General features: G+C 46.2%; 1 protein-coding gene across 1 annotated transcript in view; it reads left to right on the forward strand.

Moving 5' to 3' along the window:
• Positions 1 to 259: 259 nt before the first annotated feature.
• SCN3B (sodium voltage-gated channel beta subunit 3) overlaps positions 260 to 23,321 on the forward strand; it is a 37,321-nt gene continuing 14,259 nt past the window's right edge. The window contains exon 1 of the mRNA XM_077249628.1: positions 260 to 764. Within this exon, the coding sequence (XP_077105743.1) occupies positions 692 to 764 (73 nt within the window). The 5' untranslated portion in view covers positions 260 to 691. The remainder of the gene's footprint in view (positions 765 to 23,321) is intronic.

A 23,321-nucleotide genomic window follows, 5' to 3' on the forward strand; every position in this document is an offset into this window, starting at 1 on the left:
CTATATGTGATATGGTGTCTCTCTGCCTCTGCTATATGTGATCTGGTGTCTTTCTGCCCCTGCTATATGTGATCTGGTGTCTCTCTGCCTCTGCTATATGTGATCTGGTGTCTCTCTTTCTCTGCTATATGTCATCAGGAGTGTCTCTGTCCCTGCTATGTGATCTGGTGTCTCTCTGCCCCTACTATATGTGATCAGGGATCTCTCCACTCCCATCTGCTGTGGGCCAGGCTGTCTACTGTATGACTCACCCCGCAGACGCTGCTCTCCACCGCCACCTAGTGTTTGCAGAGAGTTCATTTCTCTTCCAGTCGCTGAGCTTCCTCTCCTGATAACCATTGCGCTCCCTGAACTCCTTGCAAGATCATTAGATTTGCTCTGGGAAAACGCTAATAAATCCTTAAAGGGACTCGGTTGTTCCTTCCTGACACCTGATCTCCTGGAGAGGATGAGATACTGAGCCGCCCCCGTCTATACGGCGAGTCCGATGCACATACAGGCTGCTCGGCACTGCAATCTCCGCTGCATCGGTCACTGCCTGCTCTCCAAGGTGCTGAAGACATCCATGACCTCCTACAGGGTCCCCATCCCGGGAACATGGCAGCCCTGAAGATGTAGGAGGAGGGGGTCTATCCATTATCATCATCATCCTTTTCCTGTTACCCCAATAACAAGACCACCACTGGAAGGAATGAAAATCATCATGGCTACCTGGAGGAACAGCGTGTCCTGGGGTCTGCGGCTGCCCCTGATGCTGCTGATGGGTATGTGATCATATTACTAATTGTAGAACAATGGAGGAGGCAGGGGAGAGATAGCACAGCCTCAGCGAAGGGGCCTGCACCCTGCATGTCTGATAAAGGGGGATCACCGTCACCCCACATGTCTGATAGTGGGGGATCGCCATCACCACGCATGTCTGATAAAGGGGGATCACCGTCACCCCACATGTCTGATAGTGGGGGATCGCCATCACCCCGCATGTCTGATAACGGGGGATCACCGTCACCCTACATGTCTGATAGTGGGGGATCGCCATCACCACGCATGTCTGATAACGGGGGATCACCGTCACCCTACATGTCTGATAGTGGGGGATCGCCATCACCCCGCATGTCTGATAGCGGGGGATCACCGTCACCCTACATGTCTGATAGTGGGGGATCGCCATCACCACGCATGTCTGATAAAGGGGGATCACCGTCACCCTACATGTCTGATAGTGGGGGATCGCCATCACCCCGCATGTCTGATAAAGGGGGATCACCGTCACCCCACATGTCTGATAGTGGGGGATCGCCATCACCCCGCATGTCTGATAACGGGGGATCACCGTCACCCTACATGTCTGATAGTGGGGGATCGCCATCACCCCACATGTCTGATAACGGGGGATCACCGTCACCCCACATGTCTGATAATGGGGGATCACCGTCACCCCACATGTCTGATAATGGGGGATCACCGTCACCCCACATGTCTGATAATGGGGGATCAGTCACCCCACATGTCTGATAATGGAGGATCACCGTCACCCCACATCTGATAATGGGGGATCGCCATCACCACGCATGTCTGATAATGGGGGATCACTGTCACCCTACATGTCTGATAGTGGGGGATCGCCATCACCACGCATGTCTGATAATGGGGGATCACCGTCACCCCGTATGTCTGATAGTGGGGGATCGCCATCACCACGCATGTCTGATAATGGGGGATCACCGTCACCCCGTATGTCTGATAGTGGGGGATCGCCATCACCCCGCATGTCTGATAGTGGGGGATCACCGTCACCCTACATGTCTGATAATGGAGGATCACCGTCACCCCACATGTCTGATTGTGGGGGATCGCCATCACCCCGCATGTCTGATAATGGGGGATCATCGTCACCCCGCATGTCTGATAGTGGGGGATCGCCATCACCCCGCATGTCTGATAATGGGGGATCACCGTCACCCCACATGTCTGATAATGGAGGATCACCGTCACCCCACATGTCTTATAGTGGGGGATCGCCATCACCCCGCATGTCTGATAGTGGGGGATCACCGTCACCCCACATGTCTGATAATGGGGGATCACCGTCACCCCGCATGTCTGATAGTGGGGGATCACCGTCACCCTACATGTCTGATAATGGAGGATCACCGTCACCCCACATGTCTTATAGTGGGGGATCGCCATCACCCCGCATGTCTGATAATGGGGGATCACCGTCACCCCGCATGTCTGATAATGGGGGATCACCGTCACCCCACATGTCTGATAATGGGGGATCACCGTCACCCCACATGTCTGATAATGGGGGATCACCGTCACCCCACATGTCTGATAATGGGGGATCACCGTCACCCCACATGTCTGATAATGGGGGATCAGTCACCCCACATGTCTGATAATGGAGGATCACCGTCACCCCACATCTGATAATGGGGGATCACTGTCACCCCACATATCTGATAATGGGGGATCACTGTCACCCCACAACATGTCTGTCTGATAATTGGGGATCACCGTCACCTCACATGTCTGATAGTGGGGGATCGCCATCACCACGCATGTCTGATAATTGGGGATCACCATCACCCCACATGTCACCATATATGGTGGATCACTGTGTCAGTGACTGTATCATACGGGATCAGTATAAGGAAAGGCTGCACTGGGGCCACCAAGGAGCGAGGCAGCTGTATACATTGTATACACATTATATATTGTGTCACCTTTGCTCTTGATAGATTTCTATGCATTTGATGCCAGCAGATAATGGGAAAGACTTCATACACAGGTGAATTGTGTAACAGGAATATGGAGGGACAGTAATAGAAAGCTAGCCATCATATACCTGAGTGTGATGAGATTTCTATTCATCGGGATGATAACGTATATCATTATATACACCAGCACTATGTAGCATTATATACCAGCCGGGTACACTTTGTAGCTCCACTCCCTCCCCACCCGTCTGTCCTCATTCCTCCTTCACTCCCAGGCCAGAGGCTGGATGGCTCATGTTCTGGGTACATATATCCCAGCACCCACGTGTAACTGTATGGACACTGGATACACAGGGGGCACACGGCGGAGGTGGGCACTGCCTCACCAGTGGGTGATGATGGGAGCGTAGTGTGTGCATCGGTTGCTAGACCCTGTGGGTGACCTCATCTCTGTCTTGTCATTGCTCTAATAAATTACAACATGGAAGTAGTGAAGTAATCTATGGATATTTCATGGTACTTTAGGACATTTATTATTCAGGGTCTGCAGCTGAAAGTGTAACCTCAACAGATAATCTATGGCGTCTATCCACCATGCTGTGCACTGCAGCTCTGCCTGTTTAGGCTGGCTCTTGTATACAGCCAACACAAGCTCAGACAGTGTATGGAGAGCGGATTTCCATTACCGCAAGAATGATTATACACTACAAGTAACTAATCCACCATGGAGGAAAAAATAACAGGCATTCACACATGAAAATATGGGAATTGATGAGTCTTGGGGGTCTACAAGAACAATGGGTGAAACAATAAACCAGCTCCGACGTAAAATCATTACTCAAACACCACAGGAACGCTACACTGCATACACAGCCACCACCTAAGAGAAAAGATTTCACAGTTTATATTCAATTCACCCACTAATATAGGTACAAGCCTGGACTGTAAGCCACATCATATATACCAGGTCCTACAGCTTCACGAGTATGGTGGCATGTAAAAGTTTGGGCACCCTGCCCAAAAATATATATATTGTCATTTTCGACATTTTAAAAATTACAAAAAGGAAAATGACCGTATGCAAAGGTTTGGGCACGTTTATAGATTAGTGTGGTCAGATAACCTTGACCAAGGTTATGGCTTGTTCACTATCATCGTTAGAAAAACCCGGGTGATGCAAATTTCCCAGCTTTATAAAAATCCGGCCTCCTCTAACCTTGTGCCAAAAAACAGCAGCCATGGGATCTTCTAAGCAGCTGCCTGAAAATGGTGGAGGAACACAAAGCAGGAGAAGGCTAAAAGAAGATAGCAAAGTGTTTTCAAGTCGCCCTTTCCTCGGTTCGAAATGTAATTATGAAATGGCCGTTAACCAGGAACACTGGAGGTCAAGATAAGGTCTGGAAGACCAAGCAAAATTTCATTGAGAGCTGCTCATAGGATTGCTAGAGAGGAAAATCAGGACCACCTTTTGACTGTGAAAAACCTTCAGAAAGATTTAGCAGACTCTGGAGTTGTTCTACTGTTGAGAGGCAGCTGCACAAATACAGGTGCTTCTCACAAAATTAGAATATCATCAAAACAATAGACAACCTCAAAAGGCGCAAGCTAAAAATTTTACAATGGCCCCTGATCTGAACACCTTGGAAAATTGGTGTCTAGACCTCAAAATAGCAGTGCATGCAGGAAGACCAAGGAACCTCACAGAACTAGAAGAATTTTTAAAGAATAATGGATCCATCAAATAATAAGAATTGAAAGACTCTTGTCTGGCTACAAAAAAGCATTTACAAACTGTGATAGTTTCAAAAGGGGGTGCTACTATGTATTAACCATGCAGGGTGCCCAAACGTTTGCATCAACCCATTTTCCTCTTTGTAATTTTTAAAATGTAAATTATAAAAATATTTTTATTGCCTAAAATACAAAGGAAATGTGTCATATTTAACTTTAGCCCTTTTAGACATAATTTCATCTTTAACTTGCTTAACTGTTCACAACAACAATAATTTTGACCAGGGGTGCCCAAACTTTTACATGCCACTGTACATCTCCAGTGAATTCACAGGCTGCACCTGCAGAACAAGGGCCACCATGTACACCCCACTGCACCTGCAGAACACGGGCCACCATGTACACCCCACTGCACCTGCAGAACACGGGCCACCATGTACACCCCACTGCACCTGCAGAACACGGGCCACCATGTACACCCCACTGCACCTGCAGAACGCGGGCCACCACGTACACCCCACTGCACCTGCAGAACGCGGGCCACCACGTACACCCCACTGCACCTGCAGAACGCGGGCCACCACGTACACCCCACTGCACCTGCAGAACGCGGGCCACCACGTACACCCCACTGCACCTGCAGAACGCGGGCCACCATGTACACCCCACTGCACCTGCAGAACACGGGCTACCATGTACACCCCACTGCACCTGCAGAACACGTTCCACCATGTACACCCCACTGTACCTGCAGAACGTGGGCCACCATGTACACCCCACTGTACCTGCAGAACACGGCCCACCATGTACACCCCACTGCATCTGCAGAACACGGGCCACCATGTACACCCCACTGCACCTTCAGAACGCAGGTAGTGTAGTAAATATGCCCTCCTCTTATTTTGTTACCATAAGCCTTAACCCCTTTGAGACCAAGCCCTTTTTTGTTTTTGCGTTTTCGTTTTTCGCTCCCCTATTTCCCAGAACCATAACTTTTTTATTTTTCTGTCAAAATGGCCATGTTCGGGCTTGTTTTTGCGGAACAAGTTGTACTTTTGAATGACACCATTGGTTTTACCATATTGTGTACTCAAAAATGGGAAAAAATCCAAGTGCGGTGAAATTGCAAAAAAAAGTGCAATTCCACAAAGTTTTTCTGGATTTTTTTTGTTACCATGTTCACCAAATGCTAAAACTGACCTGCCATCATTATTCTCCAGGTCATTACGAGTTTATAGACACCAAAAATGTCTAGGTTCTTTTTTTAAGTGGTGGAAAAAATCCAAAGTTTGCTAAAAAAAAAATAAAATAAAAAAAATTGTGCCATTTTCCGATACCCGTAGCGTCTCCATTTTTCGTGATCTCAGGTTGGGTGAGGGCTTGTTTTTTGCGCGCCTAGCTGACGTTTTTAATGATACCATTATTGTGCAGATACTATCTTTTGATCGCCCATTATTGCATTTCAATGCATTGTTGTGGTGACCAAAAAAAGTGCGGTAATTCTGGCGTTTTGAATTTTTTTTCTCATTACCCCGTTTAGCAATCAGGTTAATCCTTTTTTTATTTATAGATCGAGCGATTCTGAGCACAGTGATACCAGATAGGTGTTTGATTTTTTTTTATTTTGAATGGGGTGAAAGGGGATTTTATATATTTTTTTATATTTTTAAAAACTTTTTTTTTTCTTTTACTTTTGGCATGCTTCAATAGCCTCCATGAGAGACTAGAAGCTGCCATAACCCGATCGGCCCTGCTACATGCAGGTGATGATCAGATCGCCTGCATGTAGCAGAATACCTCACTTGCTATGAGCGCTGACCACCGGGCGGCGTTCACAGCAGTCCGGCAGTGACAACCATAGGGGTCTCCAGAAGACCTCTGGTTGTCATGCTAACTCATCGGTGACTCGCGGTTACCAATGGGTGGATTTCTGGCACGATTGCCGGAAACGCACATTAAATGCCGCTGTCAGCGTTTGACAGCGGCATTTAACGTGTTAATAGCCGCGGGTGGATCGCGATTCCACCAGCGGCTATTCCGGGCATATGTCAGCTGTTCAAAACAACTGACATGTGCCGGGAAAGATGTGGGATCACCGCCGTAGCCCGCATCAAAGGGGGAAACACGACATGCGTGAAAGGTTTAAAGAAGTTGTCCATTATTTGGACAACTTCTTGTCATGCCCCCATAAAATAATAAAGCTTATTCTCACCTCCAGTGTCAGCGCCGTTTCCTGTGGTGTCGGCACTTGCTTTCCCAGGGTTCCCGTGCTGTTGTTGTGACATGTGACGCAGGCGTCCAATCAGCGCTGTCCCTGCCTCCTGTGGAATTGAGCAGGAAGAGGAAGTCAGAGATCAGCTGCAGCCTGGACTTCCTCTTCATGTTCGATTTGTCCAAAAGCGGAGACAGTGACACCCGCTCTGATTGAGCGCCGCGTTACGTGTCACAACAACCGCACGGGAGTGAGTGCTAACACCATGGGAATGGCGCTGGCATGGGAGGTATGAACATGAGCTTTATTATGGGGGCCAAACATTTTTATTAAGAAAGGGTTGTCCTAGAAGTACCCCTTTAAATAGTAACTGTTTCACTTACTTTCAATCAATAGTACATATGAAAAAAAGGAACTTTGTAATATCTTATAAGGGAAATCTGCTTTTTTTCTCCTAGAAATATCTTTCATTCTCAAAATGCTCAATTCACGGGTAAAATATCTCATCAGTGAACACAGACTTTCCCATTACTGAGGTAGGAGATGAGAGTTAGTGCTCATAAACGTCTATGGAGAACTTACAGAACAATGTTTGTGTCTGCCTCTAGCTCCTCCCACTTCCATAGACATTTATGAGCACTAACTGTCATCTCCAATCTCCGTAATGGTAAAATCTGTCTTCACTGAACACACAAAAATTGAGAGCGTAAAATCAGTCCAGAAACAGATATCTTTCATAAGATATAATATAAAGTTGCTTATTTTCATGTGTATTATGATCTATGAAATTATTATTACTATTATTTATTTATATAGCACCATTAATTCCATGGTGATGTACATGAGAAATAAAAATGAAAACAAGTTACACTTTAATGGGTATTCACCCCACTGGATATAATCTGATGCTCCGATGGGGGTAGCACAGATTCCCCCAGTTTTCCCACTGAATAAAGCAGCTATGTCACTCATCTAGGCAGCACCCCTCCAGATCTAACATTTATACATTTGCAATAACGTGCAGGTACTGAGTATGTCACCACGGAACAGGCAGACCAACAGTTGAGGGGTTTAATAACAGGAATAAGGTTCTCCTCGCAGGGAGGAAGCAATGGAAAATAACTAGCAATAAAACAATGCAAAAATACGGGAGTTAAACAATAAAACAGAATTAAGCAGGATTTCTTGAGAAAAGAACACTTATCAGTCTCATGAGGACTTGCTTGGAGGGTCGTCTTCTCCAACGTAGGCGCCGAGAATCAGCGGCACTTGTCGTCCCTCTGTGGTCCGTGAGCAGAGTAGTCTCTGAGAGCCTGCTGCCTGGGGTTTCGGGAGTTAATGTGGTATGCACAGGCTCTGAGTCTTTAACTTTTATAGCACAGCCAGAAAATCAGGGCTCCGCACGGTTGTCTCTGTACCAGGAAAACAAGGGGCTCTGCACTGTTAAGTCTCTGTACCAGGAAAACAGGGGCTCTGCACTGTTAAGTCTCTGTACCAGGAGTCAGGGGCCAGGGTGTAGTAGTCTCTCAACGGGTCTCAAAGCGCCCCCCTAAAGTCACAGCAGAGTCCGCTTTAAGTACTCACTGGATGCAGTCTTTCTGGGCAGTCTCTACACGATGCAGTCTTTCTGGGCAGTCTCTACAAGATGCAGTCTTTCTGGGCATTCTCTACAAGATGCAGTCTTTCTGGGCAGTCTCTTTCTCTCTCTCTTCTGGAGCGCAGCTGCACCCGGCTCTACACGCTGCTCTGCAAGCTGCTCTCTCTCCTGCATGCGTCCCTTTCCCGCTCTCTGGCTGCTTCCCTCCTGTCCCAGTCTACAAGTCTCTCCCCTAGGGAACCTGCGGCACAGCTCAAAGGTTCCGGGCACAGAGCCGAGAAGGTAACCGCCCCCAGACTCTTCTTGTACTTTTAACTCCTTACATTCCCCCCCTCTTTCTGCTCGCCATTCCACGGGCGAGATCTTCAGGAGCTCCTGTTGGCAATCTTCTAGTCCTTGCACAATCTGCTGCCAGATGAACTCATCCTGATTGTAGCGAACAGGGGGTACACCAGCCGTTGAACGTTCAGAGCGTCTAAAACCAGCAGGGGCGGTGGTGTCAGCTGCTGTGGGAGGAGTCGAGGCTTCCTCCGATACGTTGGTAGAATCTGGCACCAGCCCTGTTCCTGGGTTCACTGGAGGAGATTCGAAGTCTTCCTCATCTTCCACATCTACATTGATCACTGGCGCAGCCGGTGGGGGTGCTGGAGCCAATTGGACTGATTCAGGATCTCGAGACAAACATGGACGCAACATGTTCCTGTGCAGCGTGCGGGTGGGAGTCCCTTCTTCCGTTTCGGGCTGGACCTCATAAACGGGACCCCCGTTGCCGAGCCGCCGCTTCACTCGGTACGGCCTTTTCTCCCATCGGTACTCCAGTTTGTTGTGTGGGCGCTTTTCCCTCACTAAGACTCGGTCTCCAGGCCACAGGGCTGTCCCCTTTTTAGGAGCTACCTGGGGATGCTCCAATTCTTGTAGCCGGTCCTGCACTAGACGTTGAATTGTCCGCAGCCGACGACGATGTTCTTGAACCCAGGAGTACACCCCCGTCCGTGGGTAGTCCTCCTCGGGTTCCAGCGCCAGCTCTGCCAGTCCCTTCCCGGGTCGGCCAAAGAACAGAGAGTAGGGGGTGAATCCGGTAGTGCTGTGTTTACGATTGTTATATGCCCACACCAATTCAGGGACGGACTCAGTCCACTTCGCCTTCTGGTCCTCCTCCAGAGTCAGGGCCGGACTGGCCATAGGGCACTTCTGGCAAATGCCAGAAGGGCCGGTGCCAGTGGTGGGCCGCTCAATCCGCCGCCCCCGCCGTCGCATTCAACTATACCGGCGTATAGACGCCGGTACAGTTGAATGCAATGATGGAGGAGAGAGCGTCTACAGACGCTCCTCTCCCATCATTCCCCGCTCTGCCTCTGACACTGCGGGTGCGCGATGATGTCAGCGCGATGATGTCATATCATCGCGCACCTGCTGTGTCCCGGGCAGACTGCAGCTGCTGAGACAGGAGCAGGAACCAGGAAGCAACGCTGGGCACGAGGAGAGGTGAGGAGAGTTTTTTTTTTTTTCTGGACTGTGGGGCCATTCTCGGAGGAGGTGAGGGGAGGAAGAGAAGAGATGTGGGCTGTATATAGTTCTCTGTGGGCTGTGCTCTGTGCTGTATACTGCTGTGGGCTGTATATAGTTCTCTGTGGGCTGTGCTCTGTGCTGTATACTGCTGTGGGCTGTATATAGTTCTCTGTGGGCTGTGCTCTGTGCTGTATACTGCTGTGGGCTGTATATAGTTCTCTGTGGGCTGTGCTCTGTGCTGTATACTGCTGTGGGCTGTATATAGTTCTCTGTGGGCTGTGCTCTGTGCTGTATACTGCTGTGGGCTGTATATAGTTCTCTGTGGGCTGTGCTCTGTGCTGTATACTACTGTGGGCTGTATATAGTTCTCTGTGGGCTGTGCTCTGTGCTGTATACTACTGTGTGCTGTATATAGTTCTCTGTGGGCTGTGCTGTATATAGTACTCTGTGGGCTGTGCTGTATATAGTACTCTGTGGGCTGTGCTGTATATAGTACTCTGTGGGCTGTGCTGTGTATAGTACTCTGTGGGCTGTGCTGTATATAGTACTCTGTGGGCTGTGCTGTATATAGTACTCTGTGGGCTGTGCTGTATATAGTACTCTCTGGGCTGTGCTGTATATAGTACTCTCTGGGCTGTGCTTTATATAGTACTCTGGGCTGTGCTGTGTATAGTACTCTGGGCTGTGCTTTATATAGTTCTCTGTGGGCTGTGCTGTATATAGTTCTCTGTGGGCTGTGCTGTATATAGTTCTCTGTGGGCTGTGCTGTATATATTACTTTGTGGGCTGTGCTGTATATATTACTTTGTGGGCTGTGCTGTATATATTACTCTGTGGGCTGTGCTGTATACTACTGTGTGGACTGTGCTGTATACTTCTACGTGGGCTGTGCTGTATACTACTGTGTGGTCTGTGCTGTATACTACTGTGTGGTCTGTGCTGAATACTGCTGTGTGGGCTGTGTTATCTACTACGCGAGCTGTGCTATAGTATGCAGGCTGTGCTGTATACTATGCGGTTTGTGCTATATAATATGCGGGCTTTGCTATATACTATGGGGAGTATATTATATTCTATGGGGGAGGCTGCGTTATATACTATGGGGGGCTGCATTATATTCTATGGGGGGCTACATTATATATTATGGGGAGGTGGGCTGTATTATATTCTATGGGGGTTACATACTCTGGGGTGGCTGCATTATACTCTGTGGGGTGGCTGCATTATACTCTGGGGTGGCTGCATTATACTCTGGGGTGGCTGCATTATACTATATGTGGGCTGCATTATACTGTATCGAGGACTATGGGGAATACGTTATACTATATGAAGAACTATGGGGTGCATTATACTATGGGAAGTGAATTGTACTACATGGATGACTGTGGCGGTGCATTATACTATATGGAGCACTATGAGGATTGTATTATGCTATATGGAGGACTATGAGGATTGTATTATGCTATATGGAGGACTATGAGGAGTGTATTATACTATGTGGAGGACTGAGCAGTGTATTTTAATATATGGAGGACTATAGGGAGTGTATTATACTATATGGAGGACTATGGAGCACATTATAATATATGGAGGACTATGGGGTGTATTTTACTAAACAAGTAAAATGCTGCATATTCGGATTGTTTTTGCTGGAACAAAAAGCCTTGTTGTCAGCAGCACATTGCCAGTGTAAACTGTAGATGTGCTGCTGAAAACATGATACTGTATGGTGATCTATTAGTGATCGTTCTGTCTCATCATTATTCCTCAGCTGGTGGAAAGAGGCCGGGAAACAAGCGTTGAACAACTTCAGTATTGTCGATCAAACTCGTTTAGCGGCCTGAACTCAGCGCACGTAAATACAACAGAAAGGCTTCTGTGTGATGTGCAATATGTTAGCATTTGGGGACCCATTTTAAACTTTGCCTAGGGCCCCACTTTGCCTAAAACCGGCCCTGCCTACAAGTGTACAAAGATATTATACAGTCACCATGTGACAAGTGGGCCTGTGTAACTTCAAATGCCAGGGCTGAATTTTAGTCCCAGTCCGGCCCTGTCCAGAGTCCTCAGCATTTGAATCAGAGTGCGGTTAAATCTTTCACAAGCCCCATTCGGGCCGTAGCGCCTCTGTGAAGTGATGGCAGAAATATCTCTCAGGCATGGTGGTCACTTGTGAGCCGGTGTCTATCAAGCATCGCACTGCTCTTCCATTGATTTCTGCCCAGACCAGAGGGCACGTGGAAACAAGGCTGTGGGGACTTTTACTCCTCCTCCTCTGTTCTTCACGCTCTGAGCGGCGCCCCTCAAGCCCAGAGCCACCTAGTTTAAAGGAGGATGCGGGGATGGTCGGCTCCGCCGGGGACACCATCGAGCAATGTGGCCGGACTCTCCACAAGTGTAGCATGTAAGAGGGCTTCTCCTCCTGGTAGTTTCACCCTCCCTTCGGGGGGCAGCTTCTCTGTCTCGCACCAGAGGGCCGGGCCCCTCTGCCAGAGTTCTTCTGGAGGCCGCCATTTCTTCACGGACCTGTCTAATCTCCATTCTCAGGTCCTCCACCCACTGGGGAATATTGCCTGCGGGGGTGGTTACCTCCCCGCTCTGCACCCTTCCTACCAGCCCCGTCACTCCCTGTTCTTGTTCTCGCACACGCGCCTCACTGCCAACCTCAGAGAAAGTAATGTCTGGCTTTACTCGCATGCGCTCTCGCAGTGCCTGTTTCATCATTGCGTCACGCAGTCCTGTCACTAGCTGATCTTTGAGCACCACATCAACTGACCCTACCCCTACACCGTCCTTTCGTCTGATAGCAGTGTGAAGCTCTTGTAGGGCGTTCATGAATTGGGTCACGGTCTCCCCCTCCCGTTGTTCCCGGTGAAACAGTCGCATGCGAAGTTCCCCTACGTCAGTGGGGTCCCCATGCGTTTCCTCAAGTATGCGCAGCACTTTGTCCAGGGTATCTCTCTCCCGGGGGGACCTATGCATGACAGAATCCCGCGCCTCCCCCTCCAGAGCCATCAATGCAATTTCTGCCTCCAGGGCTGGTGTCATGGGGTGCATCCGCATCATTCCCCGGATACGCTCTGTCCAACTCCACAACATTACATTGTTCCCAGTGAACCTTGGCTAATTATTCAACATGGCTCCCAGGGAAATGCTAGACCTGGGAACTTCCCCCGCTGCTTGGTCTGCCCTATCCGCACTACCGTGTGACATCCTGCCGACTACGCCAAATGTAATAACGTGCAGGTACTGAGTATGTCACCACGGAACAGGCAGACCAACAGTTGAGGGGTTTAACCCCTTCCCGACATTTGACGTACTATCCCGTCGAGGTGGGGTGGGCCCGTATGACCGCCGACGGGATAGTACGTCATCACCGATCAGCGGCGCTCACGGGGGGAGCGCGGCCGATCGCGGCCGGGTGTCAGCTGCATATCGCAGCTGACATCCGGCACTATGTGCCAGGAGCGGTCACGGACCGCCCCCGGCACATTAACCCCCGGCACACCGCGATCAAACACGATCGCAGTGTACCGGCGGTATAGGGAAGCATCGCGCAGGGAGGGGGCTCCCTGCGGGCTTCCCTGAGACCCCCGGAGCAACGCGATGTGATCGCGTTGCTGCGAGGGTCTCCTACCTCCTTCCTGGCTGCAGGTCCCGGATCCAAGATGGCCGCGGCATCCGGGTCCTGCAGGGAGGGAGGTGGCTTACCGAGTGTCTGCTCAGAGCAGACACTTCGTAAGCCTGCAGCCCTGCACAGCAGATCGTCGATCTGGCAGAGTGCTGTGCACACTGCCAGATCAATGATCTGTGATGTCCCCCCCTGGGACAAAGTAAAAAAGTAAAAAAAAAATTTTTCCACATGTGTAAAAAAAAAAAAAAAAAAAATCCTAAATAAATAATAAAAAAAAAAATATATATTATTCCCATAAATACATTTCTTTATCTAAATAAAAAAAACAAAACAATAAAAGTACACATATTTAGTATCGCCGCGTCCGTAACGACCCAACCTATAAAACTGCCCCACTAGTTAACCCCTTCAGTAAACACCGTAAGAAAAAAAAAAAAAAAACGAGGCAAAAAACAACGCTTTATTACCATACCGCCGAACAAAAAGTGGAATAACACGCGATCAAAAAGACTGATATAAATATCCATGGTACCGCTGAAAACGTCATCTTGTCCCGCAAAAAACAAGCCGCCATACAACATTATCAGCAAAAAAATAAAAAAGTTATAGTCCTGAGAATAAAGCGATACGAAAATAATTATTTTTTCTATATTTTAGTTTTTATCGTATAAAAGCGCCAAAACATAAAAAAATGATATAAATGAGATATCGCTGTAATCGTACTGACCCGAAGAATAAAACTGCTTTATCAATTTTACCAAACGCGGAACGGTATAAACGCCTCCCCCAAAAGAAATTCATGAATAGCTGGTTTTTGGTCATTCTGCCTCACAAAAATCGGAATAAAAAGCGATCAAAAATGGTCACGTGTCCGAAAATGTTACCAATAAAAACGTCAACTCGTCCCGCAAAAAACAAGACCTCACATGACTCTGTGGAGCAAAATGTGGAAAAATTATAGGTCTCAAAATGTGGAGACGCAAAAACTTTTTTGCTATAAAAAGCGTCGCTGGTTTCACACTTGCGTTTTTGTCTGCAGCGTTTTTTGCACAAAAAAACGCATGCGTTTTTTCCCTATATTTAACATTGAAAACGCATGCGGTTTTTTTGTACGCGTTTGGTCGCGTTTTCAAACGCATGCGTTTTTTTTCTGCATGCGTTCATTTTCAGAAATACAACCTGCAGTATTTTCTTGCGTTTTTAAGCACATGCGTTTGTTTGCGTTAAAAACGCATGCATTTTTATCGAAAAAAAACAGAAAACACACTGAAAAGCCACCCACCACCATCAAGGTGATAAAGGGATCCAAACCCTAACCCTAACTCTACCCCTAACCTCACCCCTAACCGTTTAATGAACATTTTCTGACAGTCATAGTGCCACGTATTTCAGTGCCACGTATTTCAGTGCCACGTATTTCAGTGCCACGTGTTTCAGTGCCACGTATTTCAGTGCCACGTATCACATATTTCAGTGCCACGTATCACGTATTTCAGTGCCACGTATCACGTATTTCAGTGCCACATATTTTAGTACCACGTATTTCAGTGCCACGTATTTCAGTGCCACGTATTTCAGTGCCACGTATTTCAGTGCCACGTATTTCAGTGCCACGTATTTCAGTGCCACGTATCACGTATTTCAGTGCCACGTATTTCAGTGCCACGTATTTCAGTGCCACGTATTTCAGTGCCACGTATTTCAGTGCCACGTATTTCAGTGCCACGTATTTCAGTGCCACGTATTTCAGTGCCACGTATCACGTATTTCAGTGCCACGTGTTTCAGTGCCACGTATTTAAGTGCCACGTATCACGTATTTCAGTGCCACGTATTTCAGTGCCACGTATTTCAGTGCCACGTATCACGTATTTCAGTGCCACGTATTTCAGTGCCACGTATTTCAGTGCCACGTATTTCAGTGCCACGTATTTCAGTGCCACGTATTTCAGTGCCACGTATTTCAGTGCCACGTATTTCAGTGCCACGTATCACATATTTCAGTGCCACGTATTTCAGTGCCACGTATTTCAGTGCCACGTATTTCAGTGCCACGTATTTCAGTGCCACGTATTTCAGTGCCACGTATCACGTATTTCAGTGCCACGTGTTTCAGTGCCACGTATTTAAGTGCCACGTATCACGTATTTCAGTGCCACGTATTTCAGTGCCACGTATTTCAGTGCCACGTATTTCAGTGCCACGTATTTCAGTGCCACGTATTTCAGTCACGTTTAGGGTTAGGGTTAGGGGTAGGGTTAGGGTTAGGGTTAGGGCTAGGGTTGGAGGTAAAGTTAGGGTTGGGGCTAAAGTTAGGGTTGGGGCTAAAGTTAGGGTTAGGGTTTGGATTACATTTACGTTTGGATTAGGGTTGGGATTAGAATTATGGGTGTGTCAGGGCTAGTGGTGTGGTTAAGGTTACTGTTGGGATTAGGGTTAGGGGTGTGTTTGGGTTAGGGTTTCAGGTAGAATTGGGGAGTTTCCACTGTCCAGGCACATCAGGGGCTCTACAAGCGCGACATGGCGTCCAATCTCAATTCCAGCCAATTCTGCGTTGAAAAAGTAAAACAGTGCTCCTTCCCTTCCGAGCTCTCCCGTGCGCCCAAAAAGGGGTTTACCCCAACATATGTGTTATCAGCGTACTCGGGACAAATTGAACAACAACTTCTGGGGTCCAAGTTCTCTTGTTATCCTTAGGAAAATAAAAATTTGGGGGGCTAAAAATCATTTTTGTGGGAAAAAAAAGATGTTTTATTTTCACGGCTCTGCGTTATAAACTGTAGTGAAACACTTGGGGGTTCAAAGTTCTCACAACACATCTAGATAAGTTCCTTGGGAGGTCTAGTTTCCAATATGGGGTCACTTGTGGGGGGTTTGTACTGTTTGGGTACATCAGGGGCTCTGCAAATGCAACGTGACGCCTGCAGACCAATCCATTTAAGGCTGCATTCCAAATGGCGCTCCTTCCCTTCCGAGCTCTGTCATGCACCCAAACAGTGGTTCCCCCCCACATATGGGGTATCAGCGTACTCAGGACAAATTGGACAACAACTTTTGGGGTCTAATTTATCCTGTTACCCTTGTGAAAATACAAAACTGGGGGCTAAAAAATCATTTTTGTGAAAAAAAAAAAGAATTTTTATTTTCACGGCTTTGCGCTATAAACTTTAGTGAAACACTTGGGGGTTCAAAGTTCTCAAAACACATCTAGATAAGTTCTTTGGGAGGTCTAGTTTCCAATATGGGGTCACTTGTGGGGGGTTTGTACTGTTTGGGTACATCAGGGGCTCTGCAAATGCAACGTGACGGCTGCTGACCAATCCATTTAAGTCTGCATTCCAAATGGCGCTCCTTCCCTTCCGAGCTCTGTCATGCGCCCAAACAGTGGTTCCCCCCCACATATGGGGTATCAGCGTACTCAGGACAAATTGGAAAACAAATTTTGGGGTCCAATTTATTCTGTTACCCTTGTAAAAATACAAAGCTGGGTGCTAAAAAATCATTTTTGAGAAAAAAAATAAAAATTATTTTCACGGCTCTGCGTTATAATCTGTAGTGAAACACTTGGGGGTTCAAAGCTCTCAAAACACATCTAGATAAGTTCCTTAGGGGGTCTACTTTCCAAAATGGTGTCACTTGTAGGGAGTTTCAATGTTTAGGCACATCAGGGGCTCTCCAAACGCAACATGGCGTCCCATCTCAATTCCAGTCAATTTTGCATTGAAAAGTCAAATGGCGCTCCTTCCCTTCCAAGCTCTGCCATGCGCCCAAACAATGGTTTACACCCACATATGGGGTATCAGCGTACTCAGGACAAATTGCACAACATTTTTTGGGGTCCAATTTCTTCTCTTACCCTTGGGAAAATAAAAAATTGGGGGCAAAAAGATCATTTTTGTGAAAAAATATGATTTTTTATTTTTACGGCTCTGCATTATAAACTTCTGTGAAGCACTTGGTGGGTCAAAGTGCTCACCACACATCTAGATAAGTTCCTTAGGGGGTCTACTTTCCAAAATGGTGTCACTTGTAGGGAGTTTCAATGTTTAGGCACATCAGGGGCTCTCCAAACGCAACATGGCGTCCCATCTCAATTCCAGTCAATTTTGCATTGAAAAGTCAAATGGCGCTCCTTCCCTTCCAAGCTCTGCCATGCGCCCAAACAATGGTTTACACCCACATATGGGGTATCAGCGTACTCAGGACAAATTGCACAACATTTTTTGGGGTCCAATTTCTTCTCTTACCCTTGGGAAAATAAAAAATTGGGGGCAAAAAGATCATTTTTGTGAAAAAATATGATTTTTTATTTTTACGGCTCTGCATTATAAACTTCTGTGAAGCACTTGGTGGGTCAAAGTGCTCACCACACATCTAGATAAGTTCCTTAGGGGGTCTACTTTCCAAAATGGTGTCACTTGTAGGGAGTTTCAATGTTTAGGCACATCAGGGGCTCTCCAAACGCAACATGGCGTCCCATCTCAATTCCAGTCAATTTTGCATTGAAAAGTCAAATGGCGCTCCTTCCCTTCCAAGCTCTGCCATGCGCCCAAACAATGGTTTACACCCACATATGGGGTATCAGCGTACTCAGGACAAATTGCACAACATTTTTTGGGGTCCAATTTCTTCTCTTACCCTTGGGAAAATAAAAAATTGGGGGCGAAAAGATCATTTTTGTGAAAAAATATGATTTTTTATTTTTACGGCTCTGCATTATAAACTTCTGTGAAGCACTTGGTGGGTCAAAGTGCTCACCACACATCTAGATAAGTTCCTTAGGGGGTCTACTTTCCAAAATGGTGTCACTTGTAGGGAGTTTCAATGTTTAGGCACATCAGGGGCTCTCCAAACGCAACATGGCGTCCCATCTCAATTCCAGTCAATTTTGCATTGAAAAGTCAAATGGCGCTCCTTCCCTTCCAAGCTCTGCCATGCGCCCAAACAATGGTTTACACCCACATATGGGGTATCATCGTACTCAGGACAAATTGCACAACATTTTTTGGGGTCCAATTTCTTCTCTTACCCTTGGGAAAATAAAAAATTGGGGGCAAAAAGATCATTTTTGTGAAAAAATATGATTTTTTATTTTTACGGCTCTGCATTATAAACTTCTGTGAAGCACTTGGTGGGTCAAAGTGCTCACCACACATCAAGATAAGTTCCTTAGGGGGTCTACTTTCCAAAATGGTGTCACTTGTAGGGGGTTTCAGTGTTTAGGCACATCAGGGGCTCTCCAAACGCAACATGGCGTCCCATCTCAATTCCAGTCAATTTTGCATTGAAAAGTCAAATGGCGCTCCTTTCCTTCCGAGCTCTGCCATACGCCCAAACAGTGGTTTACCCTCACATATGGGGTATCAGCGTACTCAGGACAAATTGTACAACAACTTTGGGGGTCCATTTTCTCCTGTTACCCTTGGTAAAATAAAACAAATTGGAGCTGAAATAAATTGTGTGTGAAAAAAAGTTAAATGCTCATTTTTATTTAAACATTCAAAAAATTCCTGTGAAACACCTGAAGGGTTAATAAACTTCTTGAATGTGGTTTTGAGCACCTTGAGGGGTGCAGTTTTTAGAATGGTGTCACACTTGAGTATTTTCTATCATATAGACCCCTCAAAATGACTTCAAATGAGATGTGGTCCCTAAAAAAAAATGGTGTTGTAAAAATGAGAAATTGCTGGTCAACTTTTAACCCTTATAACTCCGTCACAAAAAAAAATTTTGGTTCCAAAATTGTACTGATGTAAAGTAGACATGTGGGAAATGTTACTTATTAAGTATTTTGCGTGACATATGTCTGTGATTTAAGGGCATAAAAATTCAAAGTTGGAAAATTGCGAAATTTTCAAAATTTTCGCCAAATATTCGTTTTTTTCACAAATAAATGCAAGTTATATCGAATAAATTTTACCACTAACATGAAGTACAATATGTCACGAGAAAACAATGTCAGAATCGCCAAGATCCGTCAAAGCGTTCCAGAGTTATAGCCTCATAAAGGGACAGTGGTCAGAATTGTAAAAATTGGCCCGGTCATTAACGTGCAAACCACCCTTGGGGGTGAAGGGGTTAATAACAGGAATTAGGTTCTCCTCGCAGGGAGGAAGCAATGGAAAATAACTAGCAATAAAACAATGCAAAAATACGGGAGTTAAACAATAAAACAGAATTAAGCAGGATTTCTTGAGAAAAGAACACTTATCAGTCTCATGAGGACTTGCTTGGAGGGTCGTCTTCTCCAACGTAGGCGCCGAGAATCAGCGACACTTGTCGTCCCTCTGTGGTCCGTGAGCAGAGTAGTCTCTGAGAGCCTGCTGCCTGGGGTTTCGGGAGTTAATGTGGTATGCACAGGCTCTGAGTCTTTAACTTTTATAGCACAGCCAGAAAATCAGGGCTCCGCACGGTTGTCTCTGTAACAGGAAAACAAGGGGCTCTGCACTGTTAAGTCTCTGTACCAGGAAAACAGGGGCTCTGCACTGTTAAGTCTCTACCAGGAGTCAGGGGCCAGGGTGTAGTAGTCTCTCAACGGGTCTCAAAGCGCCCCCCTAAAGTCACAGCAGAGTCCGCTTTAAGTACTCACTGGATGCAGTCTTTCTGGGCAGTCTCTACAAGATGCAGTCTTTCTAGGCAGTCTCTACAAGATGCAGTCTTTCTGGGCAGTCTCTACACGATGCAGTCTTTCTGGGCAGTCTCTACACGATGCAGTCTTTCTGGGCAGTCTCTACAAGATGCAGTCTTTCTGGGCAGTCTCTTTCTCTCTCTCTTCTGGAGCGCAGCTGCACCCGGCTCTGCACGCTGCTCTCTCTCCTGCATGCGTCCCTTTCCCGCTCTCTGGCTGCTTCCCTCCTGTCCCAGTCTACAAGTCTCTCCCCTAGGGAACCTGCGGCACAGCTCAAAGGTTCCGGGCACAGAGCCGAGAAGGTAACCGCCCCCAGACTCTTCTTGTACTTTTAACTCCTTACACATTAACTTCCATTTTCCATGTGGCCTCCATTTTTGTATCCATCAGTTTATAAAACTGAGGTAGACGGTCTGAAGTACTTTTTCCATTGTCTTTTGGAAATGGATAAGAAAAAAATCATATGGAAAACATATGAAAATTGATGTTAAATGTATAGCTTCAGACATTCATCTGTTTTTAACAGATCCCCATAGAATTAAATTGTCAGATCAGATTTGCAAAACAGTTGGGACATTCACTGAGCTTAATGGAACGGACACACAAATCTGTAAAAAAAAAAAAAAAAGTGTCACCGGCTTCATTAAGCTGTGTGGGTCAGCGAGGTTTCCAGACCACTCACTGATGAGAACCCGGAGGTGTGAATGTTGCCTTATCAGCAGTATACGGTACCTGTATTCTATGTATTTAGAGGGCGCAGACAACAGCTAGAAAATGTGTTCATGTGCCCAGACTTCCATGATGCACACCCCAACCAACTGCCGCTGAACATCAACCACACTGTGTTTACTAAATAATAAGGCTGACAACTTAGGGATATACAGACACACGTAAACATCTCTTCACCCTGTGTCTTGCCGCAGCTTTATCCTAAGCCAACATATGTGCCTGAAGTAGGGCACAGAGACTCTGCCCACGCTCACATATAAATATTTCATGAGGCTTTGCTCCAGTTTCCTAATTGTTCTATGAAAAGTGACGTCTTGTATAAACTTATGAACTCGGCATCTTAAAAAGCAGAACTGAGAATACAAGTAGAGATTCCGACAAACCGACTGATGGCCAAGTCTGCATAGGAGCTGCAGACACAAAACTGTAGGGCATTTCTAATCAAAACTTTGTTACGTTGCTTCATTTTTATTTTTAGATTAGATGCATCAGAACAGTTTACGAAATGCTACAAATGTGACCACAGTTTTCATATTGGAAAGCAAACCTTAATCCCAAAGGCTCCATTACTGACATCTCCATCTGCTTCGCTGGGCTTATAGTCCTCCTAAGTATATGGTCACTGTACTCTCAGACAACTTGTCGCCATCCGATAGCTACTGGCCTAAATATCCAACGTGCAAATCACTATATGAAGTCATCCAGAAAACTATAAAATCCTACCAAAGTGATGTCTACTAAAGGTCTCACTGCCGGGTATTACGGCAGATTAATGAGACATATTTTAGGAAGCAGAACCATGCACAGGCATGACAGAGAGGTGGGTTTCTACTAGGGACATGAATCTGATTAGCACTGTTGTCACTAAGAAATTGAATGTCCTAGAACATGTAGTGCTGGCAAGGTTCAGTGCTTTGGAATGTAAGCAGTGGTGAAGTAGGAACTGGGCACTTTGACAAAATAGACAAGAGATAAAAGACAAAATCAAGTACGTTTTAAAGCACAAAGCGCCCCCGGCATTGATATCAGATTTACTTAGGTCACGAGAAATCTATCAGTGTATCATTGTCACTGGGAGCAGCAGGTCAGTAAATCCACTTTGTATTGACTTCAGATACAGTGTACGCCAACAGCTGAAACGCTATCCTCAGATAATGCACTGCTAATGTACGTTACAGACATTACTCCGAGTGCTATCAGCACCTGAACAGCTGCCCATATGGCAAGGGGACTGGCAGACCGTGCCAGCAGCTAATAGCGATGACATAGAAGATCCACAAACCAGGATAAATCATTATTTTAGGCTCTGGCTTCTGAAAGGGAGAAGCACTGGTGTGGATTTAGACCTGTCGATTGACCCGCATACCACCAGTACAGGATGGTGATAACAAGTGGAGAAACGTATAGCTTGCTAGCTTTAAAGGTTACCTTGTCCAAGACAAGGGGCACTTTCTATCTACAACTAGTACAGTGGCATGTAAAAGTTTGGGCACCCCTAGTCACAATGAAATTATCTCTAAAAGGCCTAAAGTTAGGATAGATTTCCTTGGCATTTTAGGAACTTAAAAAAATATATATTTTCATCTTTTACATTTTAAAAATTACAAAAGGCAAAAAGGGGCCAATGCACAAGTTTGGGCACCCTGTATGGTTAGTACCTAGTAGCATCCCCTTTTGAAAGCATCAAAGCTTGTAAATGCTTTTTGTAGCCAGCCAAGAATGTTTCAATTCTTCTTTGAGGGATTTTCCTCTGTTCTTCCTTGGAGAATTCCTCCAGTTCTGTGTGATTCCCGGGGCGACTTGCATCCTTTGCTATTTTGAGGTCTATCCACAGATTTTCAATGATGTTCAGATCAGGGGACTGAGAGGGCCATTGTAAAACCTTCAGCTTGCCCCTTTTGAGGTCGTCTATTGTGGATTTTGACTTGTGTTTAGGATCATTATCCATTTGTAGAAGCCATGATCTTTTTACCTTCAGTTTTTTAACAGATGGTGTTATGTTTGCATAAAGAATTTGTTGAAATTTTATTGAATCTATTCTTCCCTCTAACTGTGAAATGTTCCCTGTGCCATTGGCTGCAACACAACACCAAAGCATAATTGATCCACCCACATGCTTAATGGTAGGCGAGATGTTCTTTTCCTGAATTTCTGTGCCCTTTTGCGGCCAAATAGTTCTATTTTAACCTCATCGGTCCACTGGACTTGTTTCCAAATTGCATCTGCCTGTTTAAATGTTATTTTGCATAGTTCTGATGCTGAATCTTATGGTGAGAACGCGGGAGACGTTTTCTTCTGATGACTCTTTTATGAAGACCATATTTATGCAGGTGTCTCTCAACAGTAAATCAATGTACCACAACTCCAGAGTCATTTCGAACTGAGGAAAAGGGCAACTTGAAAACGCTTTGCTAGCTTCTTATAGCCTTCTCCTGCTTTGTGGGCCTCCACCATTTTCAGAGTGCTAGGCTGCAACCCATGGCTGCTGTTTTTTGCACAAGGTTAGAGGAGGTCGAGTTTTTTGGGAAGTGTGCATCACCTGACCTTTCCTAATGATGA

Source organism: Ranitomeya variabilis, chromosome 4 (assembly GCF_051348905.1).
Source record: "Ranitomeya variabilis isolate aRanVar5 chromosome 4, aRanVar5.hap1, whole genome shotgun sequence".
In the NCBI taxonomy this organism is placed as follows: domain Eukaryota; kingdom Metazoa; phylum Chordata; class Amphibia; order Anura; family Dendrobatidae; genus Ranitomeya; species Ranitomeya variabilis.